The sequence below is a fragment of the Lepisma saccharinum genome, chromosome 23, assembly GCF_977018435.1.
Source record: "Lepisma saccharinum chromosome 23, izLepSacc3.1, whole genome shotgun sequence".
NCBI classification, from domain to species: domain Eukaryota; kingdom Metazoa; phylum Arthropoda; class Insecta; order Zygentoma; family Lepismatidae; genus Lepisma; species Lepisma saccharinum.
In genome coordinates, this window is record NC_139251.1 from 49,790,954 (window position 1) to 49,807,555 (window position 16,602).

The 16,602-nt window shown below is 37.6% G+C and overlaps 1 protein-coding gene across 2 annotated transcripts in view; it reads right to left on the minus strand.

Annotated features, from left to right (window-relative positions):
- LOC146005324 (uncharacterized) overlaps positions 1-16,602 on the minus strand; it is a 206,400-nt gene that overhangs the window by 118,888 nt on the left and 70,910 nt on the right. For both annotated transcript variants that reach the window (XM_083144488.1, XM_083144487.1), the window contains exons 3-4: positions 7,916-7,987; positions 3,236-3,301 (exon numbers count right to left, since the gene is read on the minus strand). In XM_083144488.1, the coding sequence (XP_083000614.1) occupies positions 3,236-3,301; positions 7,916-7,987 (138 nt within the window). The remainder of the gene's footprint in view (positions 1-3,235; positions 3,302-7,915; positions 7,988-16,602) is intronic.

The window sequence follows — 16,602 nt, forward strand, 5'->3', positions numbered from 1 at the left end:
ATTCATTGTTAGGGATTTTCCGTTATGCTTATTAGATGTTCAGCATCTACTTCATGATTTAACAACTTCAACAAGAATAATATTTCCTGTAGCAAACATGAAAGTGAGCCGTGCTATACTTTACTCTTTTAATTTCAAATGCAATGAAAGGTTTCGAATGTCATGCGCCTTTCTATTGTTGTCATCTCGGCCAGTGGTAAACAATATCTGGTGTTTTCTTTGAGGTGGTTCCAAGTCGGCTCCAAGGATGATATCAGGAACGATTAGCTAAGTTTGCATGTGTCCATGTGCTAAGAATGACTCGATAATTGTAAAATATAGTCAGTTTTTGTTGTCTAAAGCTTACGTATTTCGAAAACTTAATTATTAAAAAAGATATCAAATTATCGACATTTTAAAAAAATTCAATTACTGTGTATTTATCCAAATTATATTTTTGTGTGTGGGTTGATTAACTATTCTTTTGAAGGGAATTTTGATGAACGACTTTAGGGGGATGCATCCACGGCCTTTAGGGGGGGTGGGATGTTCCAAATGCTACAAGGCATCCAATCTGGTGAGCACTTATTTCAAACTCACTAACAAAATTTATCTTCCTACGTATCACCGAACAACCTATCCAGTGTCACAAAATGCCAGAACCAAACGAACTCGAGACAAGAAACAAGGTTTATCTATCGATAATAAATACAGTATGTAACATTCTTATTCATACACACGGATTTTCAAAGACAATGCTTTAATATCTGAAAGGAAATACACTCTTTTGAATCTTTTTCTTTACAATTCAATAACTAATATCATTGGGAACATAAAATTTTACCCAAATTCTGTATAACCAATGACATAATAAATTAAATGAAACTGAAAGAGAAACATGCCATTTTTTATACAACTTTTCTATTCGTACACTTAATAATATAAAAGAAAAAAGTATATTCAGAACAAATTGACTGACAGTTCTAATACTTTGATGCGTATCCTTTGGCTTTAATTACTCCTTCACAACTGTTCTTCATAGAATTAACCGCTTTCCAACATGTTTCAAAGCTTATTTTATTCCACTCGGCTTGCACAAGTTTTCAACTCTTGTTTGGACTTGACGCTTCTTCAAAATTGCCCATAAATGCTCAATGAGATTTAAGGCTGGACTTTGACTTGGTGTTTGTAGTAGTTTGAGCACATTCCATATTAGCCAATTCATGTTAACTCGCGCCTTGTGCTTACTGTCATTCTCTTGTTGGAATCTGTAGATAGGCGGCATGTCCATTTTTTTGGCACTCTGCTTAACATTGTTTTTCAATATGTCCAAATAGACATATGCATCCACGATACCATCAATAAACTGGATGGTACCAACACCTTTGGATGACATACAGGCCCAAATCATTAATGACCCACCATCGTGTTTAACTGTTGGAACTGTGTTAATGTGATCATTGTCTATATTTGATTTTCTCCAGACCCTATTTATCCCATCTGACCCATATATATTAATCTTGGACTCGTCTCACCATATGACACTATCCCAAAATTCCTGGTCCTTGTGGATGTGCTCTTTCGCGAATGAAAGTCTATTCCTGCGATTCACCTTATTTACATACGACCTCTTTCGTGGTATTCTGCCATGATATCCATGCTTCCACAAGGCAGGTCGGACCGTTTGATCGGACATCACCTTGCCAGCAACATTTTCTACTAACGGTCGTAACTGAGGAACACTTAGTCGAGGGTTTTCTCGCACTCTTTTTAAAATAAAGCGTTCATCACGTTTATTCAACCGTCTCTCTTTTGGTTTTCTCTGCACATTCTGTGTTGAACCTTCCTCTATAAATTTGTTTACTATGTATTGAACTGTGGAGTGTGATTTATTGACTGTTTGTACATGTTTTCTTAACGAATAACCTCTAAGGGCCAAATTTATAATAACATCTTTCAGATCGAAATTAAGTTCCTTTACCTTGCCCATTTCGAACATGCTGATAGATAGACGATAGGCCTATAACAATACCTACGCCAGCATTCCGCTTGACGGGGAGCGCGCCTGCATGTTAAAACTTGTTACGAAGTTGCAAACTGCACGAAATCGCCCGAATAGCAGTGGCGCTGTATGCGAGGAAGGTTGAAACTCTTGCCTGTACGAATAACAAATGTTGCATGAAACATCGTGTTTTTCTCTTTTCACACAAATTATATGCTCTGTTTATACACTTTGAACATACATTTTTATTGACATTTGTTGGTGAAACCTTCATTAACAGTAATTTCCGGGTACATATGAAAATGATTATATTTACTAGTAGATATTACATTTTTTCCTCGGAAATTATATGTGTACGAATAACAATGTTACATACTGTAAGTGCCGACGGTCGATGTAGTGAATGGTGTATGATCACATGCTAACTAATCAAATTTACGTTTAATGGAGAAGACATTCATTTGTTGAATCTTCTGAACTTGAACACCGCTATTTGTTTACTTGGTTGAACGTCATTTCCTTGAACCAGCCTGACACCGGGATACACCTGCACTACACCTAGTGTCAAAAAGTGCAGCAAACTAGACGGGGCAATTAACTATTCTGATTACGGAATTACGTGGAGTCGGAAACTGTCACTCACTGGCGAGGTTGCTTGTGTTGCACTGAAGAGCTTCTCCATGCACAGCATGAGGAGGCTGAAAACGTATGGCTCTCGGCATAATACCCCTCCCTCTCGTGGTTGACGTAATCTGTCTCTAAACAAAGGAAAATGTGGATATTAAAATGTTTTTCTTTCTCATTAACATTTTGTTTTAATTTTTGACATATCTCTGAACTCTATCCACAAGATTTGTGAATGCAATTGTGCACAAGCATTCCTGAGGTTAATTTCTGATAGTTAAAAAAAATTGCAATGCACAAGATATGTGTGGACCCCTCCGGGGAAAGCAGCTTAAGCGTAGCTCAGACCAGGGTCTCCCTGATGGCGCAGTGGCGTCGTCGCCTTGTAAACAAGGGGTCCAGATTCGATAGCCTGTGGAGTCACATAGTAGTTCGGATCCCACTTTAAACTGTAGGTCCAGTCCCGATTAGCCTTGCTGTGCATAACGTGGACTTAAAACACCAACTCAACATCAGCAGCAGCAGCGTAGCACAGACCATGCGGGCGGAGGACTTTGCGTGCTTTCATGAGGCTGAGAGCTATGCCAGTGGAGCATTTGCTACCAGCGGGGTCTCTCTAGTATAACTTACCGTAGCAGCAGCACCTTGACCAGCCTCTGGGACAGGATGCATAGCTCCTGCCTGTTGTTGTACATTCTGAAAATAAATTTAAAAAAAACTATAATATATCTAAGATAAATATATTATATATTGATATTAGAAATGATCTTGCTACTGGCTAATCAGTGATTGGAATATGCTACCATAAAACACACTGTATTGCTCCTTGTACAGCTTAGTTCAAACAATTCATTCCACCTGTTTTATTTATTTTTCCACATAATTATATCAGTCAAGTTTCCAATAAATGCAAAGGTAGAGACTAACTATTTTCAGCTCGTAAACACAGGAGGCAAGAATAGTGCATAGTGTGCAGAAAGGCAATCCTATTGAACATGTGTGTTTGTGCTAAACACTACATAAAATAGACACGCATACAAAACATTGATGTATATTTCTTTTTCATACTTGTTGTGTTGTGAATGTGCAATCTATGTATGAACAGAGAAAAATCATCATGCGTTTGAAGTATGGGCACAGCTTCATCATCATAATTATTACACTTTTGGCACAACATAAAAATCACGTCTACGGAATTATCATATATACCCGCCCACTTCCACGTGGCCATTGACCAAGTTTTCTGCGCTAACCGACGTGACCTCCGGTAACGTTTTGGGTTCCCCAGTGCTCTTTGAAAATGTCAGCAAGTATTATTGCAGGAAGGGAAACGAGTGACTACGTTCGCTTATTTGAAAAGTTTAAAACGTAACGTTATATGTGTACGGGTTCTAATATTGTACACATATTCAAAATATTATTGTTTGCCTATTTTCTCAATATTAAACTGGGTAAGTGTATAATCGTAGCATATCCGTTCGATTAAGAAATATTGACCCTGGCAGATCTTGTCAGCTCCTGCTCAGAAATGTGTAGGGTAAGCCTTTCACAGGAAATGGTAAGAACACTGGCCTTTGGCTAGAGGTGACGAGAGGCCAAGCGAGGGTTTAAATAGGTGCGCATGAGAGCGACACGAGGTCTTTTTACTTGGAATCATCGGAGAAGCAGGAGCTACTGGTCTGTTTTCTAAACCGAACAGGGTAAGCTATTCTACACCCCTTATCTGCCATTCGCATTGCTCACTTCAGTCTAAACCGAATCATGAGTTTATTTTAATGTTAATTTAGATAATTGTACCTTGTCCGTTCAGGGTTGTCTCTACCATCAACAGTATTAATCGGGAGGGGCAAGTTACATCGTTATTTAAGATCCCCGCGTTCATGTTGGAACGCTACGTAATAATATATAAAAAAAAGTGTGTGTTAGATGTTCTCGACAGTAAATTGGAAAAACAATATTTACCGTATTTGCTGGCTTACACATTTTATTTTAGGAAAAGCTTTATCACTGAATTTATAATTAATTTGCCGTAATTCAAATGTAAAGTAATACGTAGGTCTACTTTCAACAAATAACTTTCCTAATCTGATTAGCAAAGAAAACATTTTAATCTTCGTCACACATCGCAAGGAAACAAGGACGACATCATCTAAATTTTCAGAAATGAAGGTAATAAAAAAAACTGAGTATCGGCTTTTTTCGTACCTATTTTTAAGGGAAGCAATTGCATCTTTTACGCTGGTAAATACGGTACATCTTTTGTCATTTTCACATTTTTAAATCTAACTGAAAATTAAGTGTTTTCCTTCATTCCCCGCAAATTCCAACTTTGCCTCTCTAATAGTCTGATGCTCGTACTTTAATACGAAAATTCAAGTACAACTCACCATAATTTTCGGAGTGAAAATAAACTTTTAAGTTCCCTAAGTTTATTTTTATGGTCAATAACAAACATGACAAACTCGAAATAATTGATAATTGTTATACCCCTAAGTAACTCTCTTGCCTTCTTGAACCCTTAAGTTCATGGCTGCAGCAACCCAGACCTTCCATCTGTCCCTATTCTGAGCAAGATCTATATACTCCTTTCAATCCCTACCAATTTCCTTTAGATACGTCTCAAGATTATCCCTCCATCTTCGTCTTGTCCTTCCTACAGGTCTCTTACCATCAGGTTTCCCAACAAGAATCCTGTAAACTCTTCTTTCCTGTCCTATTAGTGCTACATGGCCTGCCCACCTAAGTCTTCTTGATTTAATCATTCTAATAATTCTGGACAAGAATACAAATTATGTATTTCTAAATTATGTAACCTTCTCCCCTTATCTGTCTCTTCATTCCTTTTAGGTTCAAATATTTTTATAAGGATCTTATTTTCAAATACTCTGAATTTATGTTCATCTTTAAATGTAAGGGACCAAGTTTCGCATCCATATAATATTACAGGCAAATTTACTGTTTTGTATATTTTAACTTTTAGTTTCTTAGATATTAAACGAGAAGACAAAAGTTTATGAAAAGTAACATGCATTTCCTGAATTAAGCCTGATTTTCATTTATTATTATTATTATTATTATTTTTTTTTTGGTATACCCCTAAATATTTTATTAGACCATTATGAAGATATGTTCGTATTGAGTACCAGTATCTAAGTATATCTGCACTGAATCTTCTTATTTAATGTACTTCTTGTTTGAAGCACGTTTTCTCACTAGGAATTGATTCATCTGTGTGTTATTGATCTCTGAGAAAGAATGTAGGATTTTTCGTCCTTGGAAACAGATGTTGCAAAGAACGTTAAAATGTAATTTTCACCCTTAAAAAAGGGGTGAGTGATTTTTAAACATTTTCTCGATGTTTCCATGCCATTTCATAGGCGGTTGTAATGGAGCATTTTTTGGTCTGCGGGGCTTCATTCATGGAGAGCATTAATGTCGTTGAGTGAGTGGTGGGATGGAGACTTCTACATATATTGGATTAAAATTGCAATATTAAAAAGATCAAGCTCTAGTGATTCTTAACACACGTACTTAGTAGCACTTTAGAGCGAACGCACCGTCACAAAGACTGGCCCCAGTGTTAGGGAGATTTCACACCGAAGCAACAAGAGACAGGCGACAGGAAACACGTGTATGTTGAGAGCGAATTCCTAGTAGTTAATTGAACCTTTCGAACCGAAGCGACACGACAAGCTGCACGTGTCTCTCGTTGCTTGCGTGTTGCTTGGACTGGTCCGTTTTCTCAATAAAGTGCATCGTGTCACCTCAGGTTGTAGTTTGTGTATGCGCAGTGAATGCTTAACCCCCCCCCCCCAAAAAAAAGCTATATTCAAACTCTTGAAGAAAGAAAGCCCAAGCGGAAGCCTTACAACATTTTTGAACCTATAATTTGTTGACATAAGAAAGTATCAATATGAACAATGTTTCAATACTATTTAAACTCAACGTTCGTCTGGATTTGAGCTGTATCCATAGGCGTAGCTACGGGGTGTGCGGGGTGTGCATCAAAGAGAATTAAAGACAGATATTTCAATAAGAGAGAAAATAAGCGACAGTTTGTAAGAAGTTGAAATGTCATTACTTGGCACAAACGTGTGCATTATCGCTGATGAAACGAGTGTCTATAGTTTTTCGATTTTTTGATGTCATTGGAGAAAGAAGATATTTACTGCATTCTACTCTGTACTACAGCGCTTTTCTTCTATACCTGTCACAAGCTGCAAGTGTGAGAGAGCTTTCTCCAAGCTTACCCAAGTTAAAACTAAATTAAGAGCAACTCAGAAGCAGGATAGATTGGAAGCCCTGCTCTTGCTATTTGTGGAAAAGGGAAAAGCTTAGTCTATTGATGTTAAATGAAGTTATTGATGAGTTTAAGAACATTGCACCTTTTGACAGACGTCTCTTGTTATAGATGACGTGTATTTTGATGTATTTGTTTGTAACATTTATGAACATTTTGTGTGTGTGTAATTTCTATGCAATTTGATTTTCTACTACATATTGTCAGAAATTTTCAACACTGTCATTTAGTGAATTTATATTGCTTTACAAACATCAGTGCAGTTAAAGAGCCAAGTGATTGTGTTGCAAAATATGCTATTAAAAAGGTACAAGACCTAATTTTTTTTACTTTGTGCACACCCAAATATAAAGTTCTAGCTACGCCTGTGGCTGTATCGTATTAATATTTACTAAAACAATTACGCGCGATTAATCGCTTCTAGAGGATCCCGACACATTCGTGCGAAATTTAGGCGTACATCCTTAACTGTTCCGCAGGACAATAAAAATCCACCGAAACTAAATACACTTCTTAGAACTGGCGCCTTTTTCCTATTAAAACTGCTATTCTGCCCAAGTCTCTACAATGACGGCTTCCCTTTTTCATGTTCGACAATACACAATTGTAGGATCTCATTGTTGGAAGCCTACATGTATGTAAACACTGGATGCAACGCCGCTATTGTTTGGATGTAGCAATATTTATTTAGCGCTCCAATGTGGAAGATCAAAAGAAAGAAGGGTAATATATTTTCTTTGAAATCTTGTCCAGATCATATAGTCCCCGTAAAGAGGCACATGCACTTCAACTTTCATTGTATTATACATCAGGATATAATTTGAAATTCTTTCCTTATGCCTGACTAGCACACCACAAGAGTAGCACATAAAAGTTTCATGAGAAATTTCTAATTTTTGTATGCAGCTTCTCTTTCCTTAATTAGTGTATGCATTATGCCACAGCGTTTTGGGACGCTAATGTCTGGTCCCCCTAGCCCCTACCTAACTACGCCCATGTCTGCTACTTACCATAGCAGCTGCCCCTTCAACATCCTCTAGAACAGGGAACACGTTCTCTCCCGCATCCTGCTGGATCAAGTTCTGTAAGTAAATACAAAATGCTATGATATATCTAAGCATTTTTATATTTAAAAATCAATATCGTTCTCGTTAATGACAAATAAGAAATTGAAATATGCATACCATTACTACTTTTACTTTGTTGAAATATTCCCTGCTGAATATTTTATTCATTTTTTTACAATCAATTTTGACCAGAGGAGACTCCTAAACGCATGCGGCGCATGCTGCGCATGCGTCAATTGTGGGAATAAAGACAGCTTGCTCAGCGACGACATTAATGAGCATTTCTACATTCTAATTTCTTCACATAGGAGAAGTATTTATTTTACACGAGAGCGTTCAACTAAGCTTATATTGCATTTCTTGGATCTGAAGTGACGCATGCGTCAATTGTGGGAAAATAATTATTACTTTCTTTCACTTCAGATCCAAGAAATGTAATATAAGTTTAGTTGAGAGCTCTCGTGTAAAATAAATACTTCTCCTATATGAAGAAATTAGAATGTAGAAATGCTCATTAATGTCGTCGCAGAGCAAGCTGTCCATTTTCCCACAATTGACGCATGCGCAGCATGCACCGCATGCGTTCAGGTGACGCCTCTGATCTTGACATCTAATAATATCGAAATTGAAGGTTTATATTGAGTGATTTATTAAATTAGGTTATTTGACGTCAATAATGATGAGTGATGATATTATGAAACTGATGAAAGGACATCACAAGGAACCCCCATACCCGAACACTGGATACCAGACGTCGTAGCGCGCTGTACAATACACTGCGCCATGGGAATGTTTAGATGGTGTAACTATTTTCTGCATGTCAACGAATAGTGGAGCATATAGTATGTAGTACGTCAATTGTATTAAATGCATCCTTGTGCATTACATAACATTGGTCCTTGATGTAAAATTGTGCATAATATACAGGATGTCCGAATTGAAAGGCCTTAATTTCAAATGATTATATTAAACACAATATATAGGCAAGAACAGTGTGGTAGATGGTATAATTATGATAGCTTAGCTGCGGAAATTTTAAATAGGTAAGGAATTGTAAGGATTCGTTTATTTTGTATCGTTCCAGCTGGTGAAAAGTGAAAATGACAACCAATGCTGAAAAAGCGTAAACTGTATGGTGGTACACAGAATTGGGATGCATAAAGCTTAAGACGCTTGTGAAGCACATCGTGGGAGAGCAATCACACGTGATGCAGTACGAACGGATTTCTTGGGACTTCGTGCAAATAAAATCTGCAATGCACTGAACGTTTTCCTCTGATGTTCATGATCCGCCACCACCATGGCTCTTTTCGAAAGATCCTGTCTCTAGAGACGCTGCTTTCCACGCCATGATTCTCTTGGCATCGGGAGGGTCTCTGTGATACTCTGCACGAAACCGTTGAACTGCAATAATGGATCCCAATTCTGCGTACCAGCACACAGTTTGCTCTTTTTCAGCATTGGTTGTCATTTTCACTTTTCACCACCTGGAACGATACAAAATAAACAAATCCTTATAATTCATTCCCTATTTAAAATTTCCACAGGTAAGCTACCATACACCACCTACCACACGGTTCTTGCCTGTTTATTATGTTTCTTGTACGGATTTGAAATTTTGGCCTTTCAATTCGGACATCCTGTACATTCTTTTTCTGTGGAAAGGAAAGCGAACTTAATGACTAGGAAAATGTCATTCAGTTCCTCTTTCATGTTGGCACTGGGAGTTAACTAATTTACAATGAAACGTGGTGTTCTGAATAATATGATTTTTTAAGAGATCGTTCCCTGAGCGAGGGTAATAAAATATTTTAAGCACTTCATTTCGTTAGTAATGTATGTAAAGAGATGCTCATCGGTAAGAAAAATTTAGCGTTTAGACAACCGAGGTTTCATGAAATTGTTGTATGAACGGACAAGATTATATCTTACGCTATGAATTAATATCAATATCTTGGAAAATGACTATTCTCACGTGGTCAAAACAGATTTATAATTTCCACTCTACTGTGATCCAGAGAACTTGAAGCTTTAACATTGATATTGTTGTTTGTCGTGTGACTGAAGCATATACCGCCTACAATAGATGAGCAAGCATTTGACTGCACACGATTCACCTGCAGTTCTGACACAATATGCAGGTAAAGTTACGGAGAAGTCATTTTATGCAACGTGCAAAACATACCTTACGTGTGTTTTGCATATGAAGCTGCATATGTGTCGCTTCGGTCTGAGAGCTCCCTTAGAAAACTTCATGCATACAGAGGTTCGTATTTGAAGTACATTCCATTATATACCGTAGATATGACGCTGTCGGCTTGTAGCCCGGAAAAAAATATTCCTAGGAATGGTTTGCCTACTTCGTTAATGGCTTAACTGAATAGGAGTAATCCTACTCAGGAAATTATTATCGGATCTGGATAAAAATTCCTACAAATATATTACTCATTTCTGTAATATCGGCACATGATGGCACTACAGAAGGAATTCATATGTTAATTGGGTGAAGGGATATTCCCATCCTAAGAAATTGGTATCATCAACCCAGTGTAATGTTCGTAGAAATATCTTACCACCTTCTCTAATATCGGCGTATAGTGCCTCTGTATACGAACTAAGAATATCGTCTGGCGAAAACTTAGTTTGAATTTTACTTTTTACCGATTCTGTAATATTTTTAAAAAGGCTTTTTGCCTAACAATAATTAATGCAGAAATTTAGAAATAGTTATAATTTTTAAAAAAAACGTAAATAAGGCATGTATAAAAACTGTTCGTAACTAAAGTCGGGACGCTCTAGCAAGCGGCGTGGAACCACCCGCTCTGGTAGTGGGTGGCGCGTCGTTGCTGGATTGACCTACTTCAGGATTTTCGCGAGCCCACAGAGACACGTGTAGGATTAATCATCTGGTTAAACAGTCAACAACGGGACCCTTCCATTGTTCTCATTCCGACTCTTTTCCTATTTAAAGGAACAACGTTAACTACTTCTGTTTTTTCATTCATTTTTTAATGTTTTTACATACAGGTAGCTCGAAGCATTAATAACACATGTACCAAATATATTATTAATGTTACGAAAATCGAGCAATTGCCATGCGTTTGGTTGTAATTTATTGAACTCTGTATTGCCAGAACCTGTATTGTCATGTAGCTTCCAAAATTAACTCACTTCACACACCCACATGTGCCTCCCCGATGGTACAGTGGTAGGGTAAGCGTCGTCGCCTTGTAATCAAGGAGTCCTGGGTTCGATGCCCTGTCGAGGCACATAGTGGTTCGGATTCCTTATCCAACTGTAGGTCCATTCCAGATTAGCTGTAGTGTGCATAAAGTGGACTTTAAAACACCAACTCAATCAATCAATTCACACACAATTGATTTGTTCTTGATAAATTCTTCTCTGTAATACAGTAACTCAGTTCTGTGAAATTCTGTTTTAGAGGTGAATTTTTGTACGTTCCGCAAAATATATTTTAAAAACGTGTTAACGAAACGAAGTTGTACGTAAAATGTTTATACGTAATTCGCCCTAATTTTCAAGAAAGACATTTCATTTGTAAGTTCTGAAGCTTCAACAATCGCGGCGTGACAAAGAAGGTAAAGAGAGGTGGTATGAAATCAAAGGGGAACGATTTGCCACAGTGTTGTTCATAACACAAGATGCATTTTCTTTTTTTTGGTAATTGTGATACGATACAACACAAGTAAAAAGATGCCGGTAGCTGATGTTTGCAATGTACCATAATAAAAACACAACAAAGGTTCTTTCAGTGAAAGTTTTGGGTTGCTGTGTAGAGCAGGAAGAGAAAATGTTTCATGCTTGCCAGAAAGTAAAATTCACACGGGAGGTTAACGTAAACCTACAAGAAACTTCAGATTCAAACTTCTACATTCGTTAATTTACCACTTTACGACGGAAATAACATACTATGTTAGCATACTGATACGTACGTTCTTAATTTCGCGTGACGTTTTATTTTTTCCCGAGCTTGCCAACAGCTGATTAGTCCGCCTGTTTGTGCGAACGTGGCAACCCAGAAAACCCACAGCCACATGGCAGCCAACGAGGAGACAGAATTTGGTGACGTTCTGCCGTTCTGCGTTCTGATTGCACACTGCTTCTTATCGCGGACCGACTGTAGCATATGGGAGGGAGGCACCGGGTCAATATTCATAGAATAATGTCTTTAAGAATGTTCATTTTTCTTATCTAAAACTAGATGCCTTGTTTCATGGTGTATTCTAGTGTTTTGACTTATCCTTTTGTTCATAGCTTTGATTATTTGGTTAATTTGCTTTATTTTACTTCGCCTTCGTGCCAGTTTTGGTTAATTTGCTAAGATGGGGATGAGTGATGATAGAATGAAATTGATCAATGTACACTCATAAACATCCTTGACCAGGCCGGGATTCGAACCCGGGACCCCTGGCGTCGTAGAGTGATGTGCAAACCACTCCGTCACGGGGGCCGACTTTTGTTCATACCGTTACCGTCCTTAGCACTTAGTAGAGATCCCTGTCAGGATAAGATAATCCAGTGGTTCACCTAATATGTCCATTTTGGATTGGATCCATTTTCTTTCTTGTAATAGAAAATTACAAAATGTTCGAAATAATTAAAATGTGTTATGCGTAATTGAAATAATGATGCATGGATGCGTCGTTGTGTTTGTGTTTTATTATTTTGTGTTTTCAATGTAAAGGGATGCCGATATTGAATTAAATAAGCGCAATTACGCAATGGCGTGAGATTTTGTGCTTTCAGTCCATCATGAAACTAAAATACAACAAACCATGTCGTACTGAGTAATATGAATAGAAAATGTTTCAGAATTTTGAGTGCGTTCATTGCTTCCGTTATTTAGAAGATAATAAGCCTTATATATTATCTATACTTTATGACGTAATTACTTGCTTCCCTTAAACTGGTGTTTTTATACCTTGTTCTAAATAAAATTCCCTTCTATTTCATTTACAATCTTCTTCATAGAAGTCAGGATGAGCCTATATTTGTGAAACAGTTATATTTTGAAATCTGTGAAGCAACTGCGACGTGATTTCTCTTCTATGCATTCACTTCTCTTCTCACGGGTTGATTGGTCGTGCCCTCTGGAGTCACTACTTGCGCAGAGACTTGTTTTCGTCCTCTCGCTCCAGAGATTTCCGGGACAACGTGCTCGTTATAACTCTTAGTATGAGTTCAAAAATGTTGTTATCAGTTTTGTTAAAATGGACTACTCTATTTCTAGTCAGACTGACATATCTCCAATTCTAATCCTTAGCAGTAAGGTGGAGTCATATATCTCCAATTTACTGACCCTTTGGATATATTTGGATATATTTCTAAGAATTCATTATTTACTATCCTGTGAATTTTATAAATTGTAGTTATGTCCCGCTTGTTCTCACACGAAGAATTGTTCCCATAAATTGCACTTACTCAGTCATGGGATGTGTGTTCCACACTAATGTGGGAGTCAAATAGTTCTGCCACATTCTACTAGATGGCATGGCAGCACAGACCAACGCGGTGGCAGGATTTGCAATGGGTGTTGAAGTTGAACGGTAACCTTTCTGTAACGTTGGGGAAGGCAGCTCTTGGCGGTGGGAAGGGGACACTTGCCTAGAAGCGGCTTAAGGACCAGGTGATCCTTGCCCCTTTTGAGCTACAAAATATTTAAATGTGAACCTATAAACACCTACGAAAATTATATCGATTATATTTCAAATTTTGCAATATTTTCGATTCTGTCCTTCCTTCCTGTCGTCGTGTGAATTGAGGATAAAAAAAAGTGCTGCTTATACTCTGAAAGTATGCTAAGTACTTCTAACTTGTGCTAGGTTTCATCATTTTTTTTAAAAAAGTAACTGTAGTTTTAAGCTCAATTATGCATCTACTCCTAGAGTTTTCAACTTGCACGAACGTTATGTAATATTATTAATTTTCCCACAATATTGTTTACAATGGCTCAACAAACGAAATGGTTTCACCATAGAACTTGAAAATGTTTGAGAAAATTGATTGTTTATCCCGAATTTTCTACTGATTTCCTGCAATAAAATTTCCTCCCGAACTAAATCGGGCAGGATAAAGAATAGATAGATAGAGCATACTCCCTTCTGTTTGAAACATGTCCGGTGGAAAGTAGAAATAAGATCTGGACATACTTTTATTTTTATTTCCTGCAAACATGCTCCTTTGAATTGGACCCTCGCCTTTTTATGTCCTATAAAACTGTAAAATATGTATGTTATGTCATAAAAGTTTAAAAATATGTCATAAAAATTTTACAATATGTCAGAAAAATGCAGAAATATTCCCAGTAAAGCCAAAAATATGCACAGCAATACTTTCAAATTTCTCATTATATGGGAAGTTAGTATCTTTCAGGGCCGATCGACAAGGGTGGGGGTGGGCTATTAAATGAAGTCAGAATCCCTTGAACTGAAGAATGCAGTGGGGAAAAAATACTGAAAATATCATGAGGTTCAATGCAATTGTCCTAAGTTTCTAAGTTTACTACACCTTTCTGGAAACTTTGTAGTGGAGTCATATCGCGTCACTACTTGCGCAGAGACTTGTTTTCGTTCGACTGCTTCAGAGATGCCCAGGACAGAGTATAGAGTAGAGGCGGCGAATGTGGAATGGTCGGCAAAAGTGGAATGCCATGATATTTACAACTACATACGTCTACCATCTATCGGGGAAGTTTAAAACCATCACATGGTATGTACAGATGGCAGCACTGAAGCAACCCCCGCCATGAATGTTTGCTGACAGAGCACATAAAGCTGTTTTGGAGGGAGCGGACTTTTTTTCGTTACCGTCGTTTTGTACACACAAAGCAAACACAAGGTAAGATTTCTGCAAGTGTTCTATGTGACATTGTTCACCAATGTCGTAGCTAAATAACCATTGTCAATTAGGTGTCCTGGAAGTTTCCGTTATTATCTAATTTAAGATTAAAAAAGAAAAGTAGTTAGCGGGTAATGTGGAATAGGTGAGGGTGGTTAATGTGGAAGTGTAAGTAGATCCAGTGTTTATTGTGTGAATTGTGGGCCCATGAGCTCTGTAGTGCATCAGAGGGACATGTGTTTATTTTTTTGCAAGTAAATTTGTAGTTTTTCATTTAACTGCATAACGAATGTCTAATTAAGATAAATGAACAGAACAATAAGGCTAAGTGTCAAAGTTGTGTAATCTCTAATTATGAGGGTAATGTGGAATACTATTCCAAATTACCCCCCACTTTCATTTTGTTGACATTTCGCACTTTTTTAATAATGTTTTTTTCTTCAAAAGCACATTAATTATTTCAAATATCCTGAGTGTTTTTTTTAAAAAGGAATGTGTATTGTATTTTTTTTGTTGAATTTTCATATAAAAATGTGCACAAATAAAGTAATTATAGTTCAAAACAAAAACGGTATTCCACATTTGCCGCCTCCACTCGACACACTGATACATGCCTAAGTAGCTTAAACGCCAAGTGATCTTGAAATTCCCGTGCTCGATTGTGGATAGTGTAGGGGCTGTAATGTACGAAATGTTGTTTTTCCTTTTGACAGATTGTTGTGAGAGACGAAAGAAAGGTAAAGAAATTAGAACAATTGAAACTTGGGTAAATTTCTTACATCCGCAAGACGGCTGAAATTTGCTGCTTCATTTAATTTGAATATTCTTACTTACGTATTCTGCATTGAGAAACATTGTTGTGGCATTTCACTTATTTCATGGAAATAAGCTCTATTTGCGACATATCGAGTAAGTTTTCTTCGTTTGTTTTTGCCTTCGGTAACACGCAAAATGGCGGTCACAGTTTCACTACCGTACTCGGCATGCATGCATGCACTGCACCCAAAAATACCTACGGAGCACCACAAACCATTGACGCATAGCCCCACGAACCATTTCCGGTAAGGTTAGATTAGGTTGGGTCACGTTTAGGTAAGAATAGTTAAAAATTGGAAACAAAAATGCGTAGCCCCACACACCATTCTCGCATAGCCCCACGAACCATTGACACACAGCACCACAAACCATTTGCGGAAACGTCCCTTCTTCAGTTACAAAAACACGTGTTTGGAAACACTGACCGGCATTGACCGTGATTACGTCATCACACACAGGCAACATCCGGCTGGAAGGAAATGGATGCAACAGCTTTCGTGCATCGGTCACACATTTATATCGAAAAATAAATTATTTACCGGCAAAATTCAATGAACGATGCGAGAAAACACTATCCCGAACTTCCGCAACTATAAAGAAATTGCATTAGGTAAGTAATTTCTCCTGTAAATTTGAAGAAATCCGTCTTGCGGATATAAGAAATTTACCAAAACTTGTTTACTTTCTGCCAATCTCGTGCCTGCACAACAATGACGGAGAACATTTTCCTTCAATAATGTTCGCATGGCTATCAATTGTCGGAGGGATAAAAAAATGGGGTATGATTGTTCTGTACTACATAAGAAAATAAGGCATCTGCTTTTAATTTCTTCGTCCGTAATTTCCTGATCCTGCCATAAATAATATCAAGCCCTGGACTGCATTTTGCAGACGAACGAGGCTCTGGCGACTGGCACTATGGCCAGTATGATTCTGTGTTTTGTCCTGTGTTTTGT